A 13,709-nucleotide genomic window follows, 5' to 3' on the forward strand; every position below is an offset into this window, starting at 1 on the left:
TCGTCAAACCTGGCGCCGTCCCGCAATTAAAACTGTCATCGGGCTCCGGCGGGGTGCTTTCGCTGTGCACGACTGCCTGCTCGGTCCCTAGTTTCCCAGGGGGACTAGTGTTGTTGTGATTATATACGGCTTAGCTCCCACGGGCTGGCAAACTGGTGCCTCATCGATGCCCGTTCGGTGGGGTTATCTCAAATCTGGCCGTCGCTGCCCATCCGTCATTTTTATTGCTCCCCTCCTTGACAGAACTGCTATTTTAGAAGATCTACCAAACAAGACGTTCGTCACAAGGTCGCGTCTGATGTCTGTCAAGACGAAGGAGCGGGAATAAAGCGCACAGCCGCTGCTGTCAGCGGTGCTTGACTCTAACACATGCGCTTCTTTTTACATTTTCAGCGTGTCCCGTCGCCGAGGAGGGGGGTGGTGTTCAAAGGAAGGCTGCAACGGTGAGGCGCCGGTACTGGGTGATAGGTCCTAATGACCAGGCACATCACGGATCCCGTACAGAAAACATAGGCCTTGCTCCCGTAACATGCTTTTCTCCTCCGACAGCTCACTTGCAGTGGTGCAGTTCTCCGTTGCATGCTGATTCGACTTGCACAGCAAGCATTCCACATCCTTCATTGTGCCATGTAAGGCTTCCGCTGAGGAGTGTCGAGGTTTGTCAGGATGCACTGCACTCTTCACCAGTTCATGCGCCTGATTATGGGACATGAACTTACCAGTTGCGTCGTTGGGTCGCTTCCCGCTCACCCTTTCTCGGCTCTCAACTTCAATTCAAAGGAATCCATAAGTGCGTGCAGCTCTTTCTTACGCACCGACTCTGTTCCTCTCGTGGCGCTAGTGTCGGTGGTGGAGGTGTTGCCGTTGCTTGAGCCCTCTGCACCCTTCAGAGCCATCATCCTGCTGTACAGCAGGCTCAGGTTATTTGGTAGAGCCTGGAGCACAAGAGGGTAGAGCACTGGCAGTACTATTCTTCGCCCACACCCAACGCCCTAAGGCCTCACATGTGAGCCTGGAGACCGTCATACCAGTGCCGCAGAGTGTGGGCGTTGCCTGCTGATGACACCTGTGTGGCAGCCATGAGGTCCTCCATATGGTCCTGGATGAGGATGGCTTGATTAGCGAATCGCTTATTTACAATGTCAGTGGCGTGGCTGCAACCCCTCAATGGCAGATGCTCAGTGTACCCTCAGTACAGATCGCAAATACTGGAATTTCTCTGCTGGTGATAGGTCCAAATTCTTCTGGATTGCGGCTTCCAGTAACTCCCAAAATGGCTGCCAATTCTTTCTTTCCCCGTTGAATTTCAAAGTCAAAGTCAACTTTATTTTCAGCATCCAACGTCCATTGGAGTGATGTGGAGGGGGGGCAAGCAAAACGCCTTAAAAAGGGTTGACAAGGCCCGCACCCTGTGCAGATGACAGCGACGCGGTGCTGACATAAAAAGGTGTATGCACATTGAAAGAGAAAAAAAAGAAAGAAAATGAAACAAAATATACACTCAGCGAAAATTAAACTCATGGCAAGTGCAATTTTACTTCATGCACGAAAAAGAAACGATATATGGAGACAAAAACTTAGGACAAATTCGTACTCTTTTTTTGCACACTGGCCTTTTCAGGAGTTCCAATTTAGGGAGTCTTATCTTGGCATTCTGGTTCGATCTTTGTTTGAATTGGTACTGCCCACGCTTGTTCCTTCGGTGCTACACTTTGTCGCAGGCTTTAGCTTGGCTAGAGAACTCACAATCTTGTCGGCATATTCGATGATGGTTGCAAACTCTGCGTCGACTTCCTGTTCGGTGATCAGAGGCTCGATTGCGGCGTCTGCATCGTTCATTTTACGTTGCGTCAGTTGCAGATGCTCGATAAGAACCTCCAGACCCTTGGCGTTCATTGTGTTAGACTTCAGTAAAACTTCTGCCTCAGCAACTAGACGCGTCACTTGGGTTCACAGGGCCTTCCTCTTTTTCTTCAAGATCTCCACGTCGGTCGAAGAGTCAGTCTCGCTGGTCCGTTGATGTTGTAGAATCGTTCCCGGGTTTTGGCACCAGAAATTAGTGTAGTAGCGGAGAGATGCGATCGAGGTTATTAATCACTCACCACCACACACATTCCTTTTCTGCAACACAACAACCACCGTTTATTCTATTGAGGAGAAAAGGTGGCACCATCACCGACCACAGCAAGTCAAACAACACACACTCCAACTACTCTTGTCTCCCAGTCCTCTCCACGACTGTCTCAGGCCTTTCCTTTGTGAGGGGGGAAGACTCCGTACAATCCCCTCCGAGGTTGTCATGCCGGGAGGTACTCCCACTGGTCTCGAGGTAAAGGGTAATGCCTGGTGCGGTTATTACCTCCCGTTTCAACAAAGTGTGTTCCCCGAGTGGTGGCTGCAGTCAGTTCCCTTCACTTTATCTCTGGTGCTGTGACAATGATGAGCCCCAATGGGGCCCATGGGGAGAATGCACTCGCATGTAGCTCTGGTACAAGCGATTGCCCTACCTTACTTCGAATGTGCACTCAGGATTTTAATGCAATAGGTTTAGGGTTCCTTTCAGTGGAGAACTCTGTGCAGTTGTCATCGTCGCCAGTGTATGCAGAAAATCCAGGTTGGTCGAGCGCGTCGCGATGTCACATGTGGAGCGGTTGATTTGAAAAGTGATTGCAACATTAGAAAATTGCTGATTAGAAGGTCGCAACGTGACCCAAATGTCATTAAGACATGTAAGTATATACGGTAAACGAATTGTGCTGGAAAGAAAATAGCGGTAATTGGTTGGGAATTGAACCTCTGACCCTTGGGCTGCTAGTCAGACGCATTACTGCTAGGCTATGCGGGTATGTTCATACAGCTTGGTTAAAGCAGTGCTTTATATGTATGCTGTATCCTAGTTCTTTTCTTTGTTGATTGAAGCGACACAGATGACAACTCTTTCCATCTTTTATTCTGAAGTAAAATCGTTCCTTGTGGCTCTTCATAGCTATGCTGACATTTGTTTGGACAGGTTTAGTATGGAGAAAATGGAATTTTAAAATGGAACATTTTATTTTCCTGCTGTTCCACTCAAACTCATGTCATCAAGACTGGCAAGGACTCCACGATTGCCATTTGCAAGTGAGTGGTAATGTAACCTACCCTCAGGGATCAACACACAAGACTGCCTTGACGTCATCAGAGCTCTCTGCTTGTGAAAATAGCTGGTGGTGGCAACACCTGTAACATATATATTTTTTTTTCTAGCCTGGAAAAGCTTCACTTTCAGTGACAGTAGACACTTTGTCATTAGAAGGCAGTAATCTATAGATACAGGCTAACTTCCATTTACCCATAGTGTCCCTCGACCCTGTATTTCGCATCCGTCATCTTGCAAATAAGCTGGTTTTTAATGCCGTATAGCAAATGGTGTAAATAATATTTCGCGAAACAGTGAGCGGAGTAGCATGCTCTCCGCTGTTTTTGTAAAGATATCTTTCATCACCATTGGTAACATCATTTTTTTTTGCAATTTTATTTATTGCGCACCTTCAAAATAGAAATTTTTTCTACAATACTTCAAGTGGTTACTTGATAAGATGTGGCATTTCGGTGTTCCTATTTTCATCAATTATGACACTTTTATGAAATTTTGCACATCACTGCAAAAAATCAGCCTCCAGTATTTTGCGCTGGAAAGCTAACAAGTGTTCTTCTTAAGGCTTCAATTTTATTTGTGTGGTTTGTGGTGGTGCAGTTACGGCGGCGAGTCTACAAGGGTATCCCCAACGCAGTCCGAGCGGAGGTGTGGCTCCGGCTACTGGATGTGGCGCGCATTAAGGCCGAGCAGGAGGGCAAGTACCTGGTGAGTCCACCAGGGGGCATGCACTGGTTGGGCGGCCATCTTGGAGACAACACTTGTGCGTTTTGGTGCTCCATTTTGTGCAGACACAGTGATCAGCTAACCATTGAAATTGCGGAGGCACGTGAAATTAAGAGCGCTGTCTCTGTCTCTGTACGCGAACCCACCATTGTATTATTGCCCAGAGAAGTAGAATTTCTGGCGTCAGCAGCACATGGAAGAGGTGACATCATTTCTGGAATTGTGTTCTTATATTTTCTTGGGTAATGGTGGTATGTGTGCATTTTCTCGTATTATTAAAATTCACTTTGAAGTTAGCACTTGGCAGCCGCCGCGGTGGCTGAGTGGTTACGGCGCTCGGCTGCCGGCCCGAAAGACGCGGGTTCGATCCCGGCCGCGGCGGTCGAATTTCGATGGAGACGAAATTCTAGAGGCCCGTGTACTGTGCGATGTCAGTGCACGTTAAAGAACCCCAGGTGGTCGAAATTTCCGGAGCCCTTCACTACGGCGTCTCTCATAGCCTGAGTCGCTTTGGGACGTTAAACCCCCATAAACCAAACCAACCAAACCAAGTTAGCACTTGGCTGTGTCTCCTCCTTTCATCTGCATTGTTCTTTCTGTGTTGCGCTATACGTCCAAACGTCCCAACACTCAAACTTTGCCTAAACATCTTCCAGACTACTAGTCGTCACTTGTTCTGGGACACATCAGCAGATGGAATTCTCTCATGAAATGCTGTAGCATATACACGCTTTGTACTTTCGCAAGTGCCTGACCTTGCCTTCTACCTGTGTCTACTTTGCAAACAGTGACAGAAGAAGTCGCAGCTCGTTTGTTATTATAATGCTTATGTTCTGCAGTACCCTCCCATGTGCTGCCATTCCTGCCTGTAGATTTTTTCAGGGCAGCACATGATGCATGTACTAAGCATGTCATCTCGAGGAGCTCCGTGAGCTCACTGCTGTTGTCTGTGCCTGCAGGAGATGCGGGAACGTGCCCGCAAGTGGTCTCCGGACATTCGGCAGATTGACTTGGACGTCAACAGAACATACCGGAACCACATCATGTTCCGGGAGCGCTACTGTGTCAAGTGAGTTGTCCCTTTCCGACTGTCATTGGCATGGGGTGTTGGGCAGGTGCCGGCTGAGACAAATGGCTCCACTGGCCACCAGGGCTGCTCTTGAAGGGGCTCAAAGGAGAGCTGGTGCATTTCTGGGGCTGTTTTAAAAAGCAGTCCAGGTTCAGTGACTCCGTGAACCTCGTACGGTTCATCAATGTTCGTGAGGCTTTGTTTGGGAGGAGGAAGCGGTCACTGGCACCACCACATTTTTTCCATTCGCCTGTGTCGAACTTGCTTCACCCAACATGACCAAAGCAGCACGCAGTGTTTGCTGTGCGAGTCCCGGCAGTGACATCGACTCAGCTGTTTACATGTGGGTGGGACCTTCAGGCTGTAATAGTGTTGGAGACCCATGGGAGCACTTGTGGATTGTTAAAAGGTGGCCACTTGGACTTTGCGCCACTGCACTGGCAGGCGGTTGTTTCAAACAAAGCTACCGATAAGGCTTGTAAGACTCTGGTTGCTCTCCCCAAGCAATACGAGAAGGAATAGCTCCCTCAAGACTCATTTTTTGCACAGATAGTTCTTCGAGAGGCTGTCTATTTTGTACTTAGGCCTGCTGTTGTCAGTCATTTTCATTTCTGGTGTGTTGCTTTTGGTTTGGCCTCTTCCCTACAAATGGACAGGGGGGGCGGGGGTGGGGGGGGGGGGGGGGACTGTTGGCAGGTGGCGAATGGAAAGGGGGAAACCCCCGTGAGCACCACCTGGCAGCTGGAGGCTTTGCACAGATGCTGGTGCCGCAGAATAGTTTTTGCGTTCATGGCCCTCTTAATGCTGTCGCATGAAATGCCAGAAATTAAACTGTGCAACAACGGTATGTGTGGTGATCATGTAGGAGGCTGAGTGGTATGCAGATATTTCTTTTTGCTGAGGCTGATTGAGGGGTCTCTGGTGCATGTGTTGCCCTTGTCATGTATGGCATATGCTTCATTGATTTCGTGTGCGTGCTGATCCTCATCGCTTGCTAAGTTGGTGACATTATGAAGTCTCGGTTTGAATTTGTCTTTGCTACATTGCTTGCAATGTACTGAAGGCTGTGCTTTTCAAAGGCTGTGTGTTGCCTTGCACCAAGGTCATTGACGCACCTTCCCACCTGCATGACATGTTTTATGCATATGTTGAAGGAGTAGAATACACCATGTCCTGCCGATGTGCCATGAATACATTTGATTTCAGTAAAAATTTGAGTTGTTAATGCAGCATTTGTCTTGTTTTCTTTCTGTTGTTGGGCTCTTCTAGGCGTTAGGAAATATATTGTCTGGAAAGCTCCAAGGCATGCTCATATGGGTGCATCTAACAGCCATGGCCGATGTTGTCCCATTGATCGCCAAGTGCGCATGTTCTTATTGCAGCTACCTGTTTTGCATTTGTGCCTGCTGGTTTTTAGCTCCATGTGCAGTGGGCTGCTTGGCTTTCAGAGGTCGTGCTGGCATAAGCAGGTGTACCTGAAGTTTGTGAGCTGCAGTAATGGTTATTCCAAGCTCAGGTTGATTGAAACTGGAAATGAGACATTTCTAAGTCTAACTGGTTTTCTGGGACACCGTGCCACTCGGCACCAACAGCTTACTGTGTTTGTCATTGCACAGCTTACTCTTGCAAATATTCCTCCCACCCGTGCTGTCTCCTCAGTGACCACTGGTGTCTGTTTCCCTTGCAGGCAGCAGGCCCTGTTCCACGTCCTAGCAGCGTACTCGGTCTACAACACGGTGAGGGCTGCCTTGCACGTCTCACGCAAAATGAACAAGGGTCAGAGGAGGGAAGCTCAGTCCGGTAGCCAACATTTTGACAAGAGGGCAAGTCGAAATGCTGGCTACTTCAAATGGCTGGTTGAAACATTGGCTAGTTGAAATGTTGGTTAGTGGACTTTGGCATCTCCTCCCCTTCCCTTGTTTATCGTGTGCTTGCCAAAAATTCCGTCTTCCCGGCTTTCTCTCTCTCTCTCTGCCTTGTTCATCCATGTCATCTGCAGCCTAGTGGCACAAGGCGCTGTACAGGGACAACAGTCTATGACGGATGTGTCGGTCCAATTTTCCAGCCCCACCCCTGATGCAAAGTGCATTCCTCGGGTGCTGCTGCCTTGATTGGCAGCCTCTTGGCAGGGACCTGTGCTGGTCTTGGAAGTGACAGTGCGGCCCCAGCCGTACCAGTCTCGTCATGTGTGTCTGTGACAGCATGTGTCGTTTGTGACCGTGCTCACTAGAATCTCCTGACAAGTGAAAAGAGGAGTGGGCACACTGGAAAGGGCTGCTCAGAGTCAGCACTGCTGTGTCATTGCTGCTTTTCACTGTGGACCTACACTTATGCTGTGCGATTGGTTGCACTACCAATGGATGGAGAGGGATTGTGCCGTCTTTGGATTGTATTGTCCTCGTATTGTGCGCCCAGAGATGCCAGTGGGTCCTTAATTATTCCGATAATGCCACTTGTGTGTTTCAACCAAAATAGAGTGTGCTGTACTGACAAGGGTGTTTCAGCAGAATAGTGCAGTGTTGTGTATGTGGCAAGGAACCGTGCTACCATTCGCCACTATTGGGGTAGGACACCTGTGAGGAAAAGAAACTAACTAAATGACGCAGGCATCAAGCCCTCCTACAATGGGATACAATTTTAAAAAATGGCACTTGGTGGGTCATGGTCCGCGATGCCCTGTATAACTCCTCTGACCAACCACAACAATGGACAAAATCAGCTTTTTAATGTCTGACCCCTCAAATGCGCCAGAGGTATAAAAAATTTTGAGCTTTATAATTCTGTGCTGTGATTAGCTTTTTGCTTACTTAAAGTTTTAAAGGGACAGTGAGGACAACTGCATCCAATAATTATTATAAGTAAAAGTTAACCCACTGTGGTGGCTCAATGGTCAAGGCATTTTGCTGGGCCAAGAGTACCCGGGAGAGGACCCGGATTCGAGCCTGGCCATGGCTGCCGTGATTTGATGGCACTGCCAAAAGGCACCCATGCGGTGTGCGATGTCGGTGCACATTAAGGGTCCTCAGGTAGTGGAAACTCTTCTGGAGTCCTCCACTTTCTTCTTTCACTCCCTCTCTCCTCCCATCTTTGAGGTGTCCATTGAGAAGTTGGACAGCTACTTTGCTATTTCGTTTCCTCAAAACAAATTTTTTTAGTAAAAATTCGTTCTCTGGCTGCTTCTGGCTAAGCTGATGTTTGTCTGGGAGCAAAAGACATATACATCAGAGAAAATTTTATTTAAAAACCATCCCGCCAGTCACTTCACAGTCCTGACCTCTGTACTAAAAAACATAGGTTTTCACCGTTTTGAAGTGACTGGCTGCAAAGCAGACCCTCCAAGATCTGCACTAAACAAATAGTATCGATGCACACATTTTACTTCACGAAACTGGCCAGTGACAGCAACACCTGTATTAACTTTTTTTAGGCTTTCTCTGGCTTATTAGAGAGCTGTTTTTGATGAGATTGTTTTCCTTGTGATCAGAACGCAGTACCCCATTGATACAGGCCAATTAATAATTTTCCTCGATGTCTCGTTAACTGCAGAGTACTTTATCATCACGGAGAAATTCTGTGTGGTGCTCCTGAATCGGTTACGCATAAACCCTTTGCAGCCACCGCAGTGGCTTAGTGGTTATGGCGCTCGGCTGCTGGCCCGAAAGACGCAGGTTCGATCCCGGCCGCGGTGATCCAGTTTTGATGGAGGCGTAATTCTAGAGGCCCGTATATGTACTGTGCGATGTCAGTGCACATTAAAGAACCCCAGGTGGTCGAAATTATTCCGGAGCCCTTCACTATGGCGTCCAAAACTATTTGCCTGTTTTTGGCGCTGTGGAAGAAAGCAACTGTGCAAAAACACTTCAGTGAATGTTTTATTTTGAGGTTTTTCAACCTGCACAAGCCTCTCAACGGTATTTTGGCAGCATTTGGAACTGCTTGAAGCATTCCCTTGGTTGCCGTCTGGGATTTTGCCTGCACGTTTGGCAGAAAATTGTTCGTGGTTCAGCCCCCGTGAAACGTAGTGTGTACACGATAGCAATCCACGGGTTAAACGAGTTCACTTTAGTTTGGTAAACCCCTCTTTTGAGGAGAAGACTCCTCGCTTCTTGAGCTCGCTGCTGACCCAACTTGTACCAGGCTACAACTTCGGGATCCGTCGATGTGGCTTCGCGTAGCCTGTACTGCTTTCGTACTGCATACGTGTGCTGTCATTTCCACCTGTTCACCCATTGCACATCTGACTAATGAGTTGTGTTGTTGTTGTTGTGACTGAAGGAAGAATGAAAAGGAAAGTGCATGGGCCTGCCCACTGGCTTAAGCTGAGCCACAATCGCTGCCACGTGCAGACAGTAGGAGGGTTAAAAGAGATGTGAGAGGAAAGGCTGAAAGACAAGACGTGCGCGTCGCAACAGCCACGTCATCTGAAGGGATGAGGATGGTTTAGCAACAGATACACCCAGTGGCAAGGAGCCCTCGCCACATTGGTGAGAGCTCCTAGACCCCAAGCCACCACCTCCCCTTCGCACCCCTTGTTTATATGCAGCCGAGCAATGGCGTGCGGCACGTGCTCTACTGAGCCTGCGCGGCTGTGACATCATGCACAGCGGAGGAGCCGATGGCGGCTCCGCTGCAACGGGGAGGCCGGCGGCGGCGGCAGCGTACCTGTGACATCACGCGCGGCGCACCTGTTCCACGGCACCTGAGCAGTAGAGGGCTGTGCTAGGCACGGCGAAAGCAGCTTTACATGGCATAGTGAAGTTATCGCTTCAAAATGTTTCCTCCGTACCCCCTTCGGTCACTCCAAACCTTGCAATCTTTGCTTGCTCTGGCCGGAGATCTTATGTATGAAGTCAAGCCTGCCATCCAACCTTCCATCACTGTCCAAATGTGCAGATGGGCCCCGCATTTTAGCATGGGTCCTCACATCACCGACCAGCTGTTCGATAAGGTTCAGACAGTACTTAAGGTGTCGCTGCTTCTTTAGACCCTGTCTGAGATGCTGCATTCTCATAAATATGAAGCTGTTTACGATAGAAACTTTCAAAAGCGAGAAAAACAGCTTTCTCCGCCATTTCATGCTTGTGTTTCACCAAAGCCACCATGTCCAGCGCAGTTGTCGTCGGTGCTGCCACCACTTAATTCTGGAGGATCACTGTCTTCATCATCTGATGTAGGCACATGGTTGTCTTCCTCACTGAAATCACCATCTCTTTCACTGAAAGCTTGGAAATTTGTGCCACAAAAAGCGCTCGGCGAGAACGCGGCCATGCTATGCTGCCAACTGCATGTGAACAGAACCACAGAACACTCGCACGTGCCAAGCTCTAAAGCACTTATGTGCTGCCCTCTAGTTTAAAATAGTACACAAGCTTAATAATTGCCTAAGATATGGCGCATCCTGCTTGTCAAGAAGAAAAAAACGTGCGCAATTCAATCATGGAAAAGCTTGTCGGGCTGTGCCTGTCAGCGGACTGCTATGGCCAAGTAGAGTCGTCAGGCAGGGCACAACAAAGGTCCGCAAATGGTTTGGGGTGATGCGGCTTCCAGCAAAAATGTTTTTATTTCTTGATGTACCAGTATTTTACATGAAATTATCTGAGCATATTAGAAATTTTTATGACTGCTGTCGCCATATTTGAAGAGAACAGCAGTTCACAATTGGTAGCAAAGTGCTGGAAGTGGTAAGGGAATAACTTGCAGTAGGTAGTGACCACTGATCCAGATCATGAGAGGGATATAACTAGAAGAATAAGAATGGGGTGCAGCGTATAGGTCAGGTTCTCTTAGATCATGAATGACAGTTTACCAGTATCCCTCACGAGTAGAGTGTACAACAGCTGTATCGTACTGGTACTCACCTACGGGGCAGAAACTTGGAGGCTAACGAAAAGTGTTCAGCTTAAGTTAAGGACAACACAGCGAGCCATGGAAAGAAAAATGATAGGTGTAACGTTAAGAGACCGGAAGCAGGCAGAGTGGGTGAGGGAATAAATGCGGGTCAGTGATATCCTAGTCAAAGTCAAGAGAAAGAAATGGACTTGGGCAGGGCATGTAATGCGAAGGCAAGATAACTGGTGGTCCTTAAGGGTAACAGAGTGGAATCCAAGAGAAGGCAAGTGGAGCAGGGGGCGGCAGAATGGGTGAATGAGATTAAGAAGTTTGCGGGCATACGGTGGCCGCTGCTGGCAAAGGACAAGGTTAATTGCAGAGACATGGGAGAGGCTTTTGCCCTGAAGTACTTAGGCTGATGGTGAATCTCCAGAAAATATTTACCATATTTACACGATTGTAAGTAAGTCAACACCCCAAATCACATTTCCAAAAAAAAAAAACGTCGAGGTTGTTTAAGCTTTTCCTCGAAAAGTTGAACATGATAGCACTATCCAGTGGCCCCCGTTTATCGCCAGCCGCTATCGGCTGCCACGCGCGGCTGTGCCCGTGGGCACATTCCAGAATTAAAATGTTCTAGTCACTGGACTGCTAGTTCAAACTTGCGCCATCATCCCCACTAGCGCTGCCGTCGTGATCGCTGCTACGGTCCAGCAGCACGTCGTTCTAACGTTGTCATCGAGCGAAATTCCGCACATCGCGACATTGCATGGAACAGCCGACAATTTTCCTCGCTGTAGCTGCCACACCTGTATCACCCGTTGCGAACGTCGACCTTGTGGCCCGGCGCACAACTGTTCGTTTCTTCGGCATAAAAAGTGATGGCCATCTTTAATGTAGCTATGAACAAGTGCTGGTCGCTTACCGGACACGGAGTGCAAATGACTGACAAAGCATTACATTAAAACTTGTGAAACGCAGCCGGCAGTAGTCAAATGCGTCAGAGCCAAAGAGAAACTTTGCGTGAATGGCGGCGGCTCTTCCGCCGGCTTCCGACATTCCCCGACGCCGTTGCCGTTCCAAGTGGGGGTGCCGCCTCGATTGGAACAGCGACCCTTCCATAAACTATCAACGCTCCCTTGTGCGCCGAGGGCACATTTGAAAGTAAAAAGAAAACATGTTGGACACTGGATTTTCCTGTAGAATGCAATTGCATTATTGGGCCGGCAGTAGTCAAATGCGTCAGAGGCAAAGAGAAACTACACGTGAATGGCGTCGGCTCTTCCGCCGGCTACCGACACTCCCCGGCGCCACTGCCGTTCTGAGAGGGGCACCGCCTCTATTAGAGCAGCGGCCCTTCCATCAACTATCAATGCTCCCTTGAGTGCCGAGCGCGCATTTGAAAGTAAAGAGAAAACGTGTTGGATGCTTGAGCTTCCCATAGAACGCGATTGCGTTATCGGGCCGTTTCCGCTTATCAGCAGCCGCAGTCTGCAGCCACGTGTGGGGAGTGTGGGGTGCCAGTTTGCTGCTTATTGATAGCCGCCATCGGCCGCCTCCCGCGGGGGAGGGGATGCAGTTCTGTGCGTTGACATAGCAGCTGCTCGAGGCCAGCACCAAGAGTGATGCAATGGAGCTGCGCAGCAAAAATGCAACCACGCTGTAGCATGCCCGATATCTCGTTTGTCTCGCTGTTACTTATAGTGCCATGCTTTCATTTCGATTGTAAGTTGACCCCCCACTTCGAATTTTCAAATTTTGAAAAATAGGTCGACTTGCAAATGTGTAAATACGGTATATATATATATATATATATATATATATATATATATATATATATATATATATATATATATATATATATTTGCTCTAAATATTATGAAAAGGCTGCAGAGTGCCGAAAATGTGTTGGAAGGCTGATTCAGCATTCATTACATTTCTAGTGGGATGCTACACATCAAGACATCCTTGAAATTTTTTTTTTGCAAAGAACAAATTTTAGTTCTGAATTTTTTGCAATGCAGTGTCTGGTGACATACCTAGGGTGGGAATAAAATTTCACACAAGAAATTTAAAATTCATGGATTTGAAAAAAAGTATTGACCTGCATTATGGTCCTTGGAGCACAACAAAACAAACTGAGTCCAAATAGGTAAAACAGTCATGAAGCAGTCTGCCCACAAGGTGAGTATCTAGGCAGGGAACCGTAATGGAGAAAAGTGTTCCATCGTCGAGGATTCTGCCGCAATGCATAGCCACCATGGTTCATAAAACATGCTTTTTAGAGTACTTCTCAGTCTATTTCAGCAATGAAGCTTCGGGTCTGCATAAAATATGGCATATACAAGCGAATACAACAATTTTGAAAAAATCTGTTTTGTGCCCACTTTTTGGGATTTCAGGGTCACGTCACCCCTGAAGTTGTGTCCCACCATAGAGACACCCTCTGTCAAGGTGTAGCAATGTTACCCCTTTGGTGCCTTATGCAGTGCATGATTGTGTCCCGCTTGAAGTACTGTCTCCTGTCGACCAGTTAACACGTCACCTTGCAGCAAGTTTTGTGCTTGGGTGGATGAAGTTTGCGAACATATGGGGGGTGCTATACATGCCCCTCTTCTTCCCTTCCTTTTCCAGGAGGTGGGCTACTGCCAAGGGATGAGCCAGATTGCTGCCCTGCTGCTTATGTACATGAATGAGGAGGTAAGAAGAGACCATGACTGCGAATGTTGCATTGTTGGTGCTGGTTCCTAGTGAACAACTGCACTGCTTGAGCTTCGTCTTGTCTGTGTTGTGTACCAATAGCCTTCTTGTGTGTGCTCAAATAGTCTGGTTGTTTGCTGATAATTTCAATAGTAAATAACCACCTGCTGTTTTGCCCATTATGGCCAGAGTTGCCACTGCACCAGTATACCCGGAACAGTAGTACAGTAGAATCTCAATGGTGCGAAT

The 13,709-nt window shown here is 48.0% G+C and overlaps 1 protein-coding gene across 3 annotated transcripts in view; it reads left to right on the forward strand.

Moving 5' to 3' along the window:
• Window positions 1-13,709, forward strand: part of LOC144103792 (USP6 N-terminal-like protein) — a 149,869-nt gene that overhangs the window by 91,737 nt on the left and 44,423 nt on the right. For all 3 annotated transcript variants that reach the window (XR_013308319.1, XM_077636444.1, XM_077636445.1), the window contains 4 exons: window positions 3,737-3,844; window positions 4,822-4,931; window positions 6,619-6,667; window positions 13,395-13,460. Coding sequence is in view for 2 of the 3 variants with exons in the window: in XM_077636444.1 (XP_077492570.1) it covers window positions 3,737-3,844; window positions 4,822-4,931; window positions 6,619-6,667; window positions 13,395-13,460 (333 nt within the window). In the remaining variant the exon portion in view is untranslated. The remainder of the gene's footprint in view (window positions 1-3,736; window positions 3,845-4,821; window positions 4,932-6,618; window positions 6,668-13,394; window positions 13,461-13,709) is intronic.

This window comes from Amblyomma americanum, chromosome 9 (genome assembly GCF_052857255.1).
Source record: "Amblyomma americanum isolate KBUSLIRL-KWMA chromosome 9, ASM5285725v1, whole genome shotgun sequence".
Classification (NCBI taxonomy): Eukaryota; Metazoa; Arthropoda; class Arachnida; order Ixodida; family Ixodidae; genus Amblyomma; species Amblyomma americanum.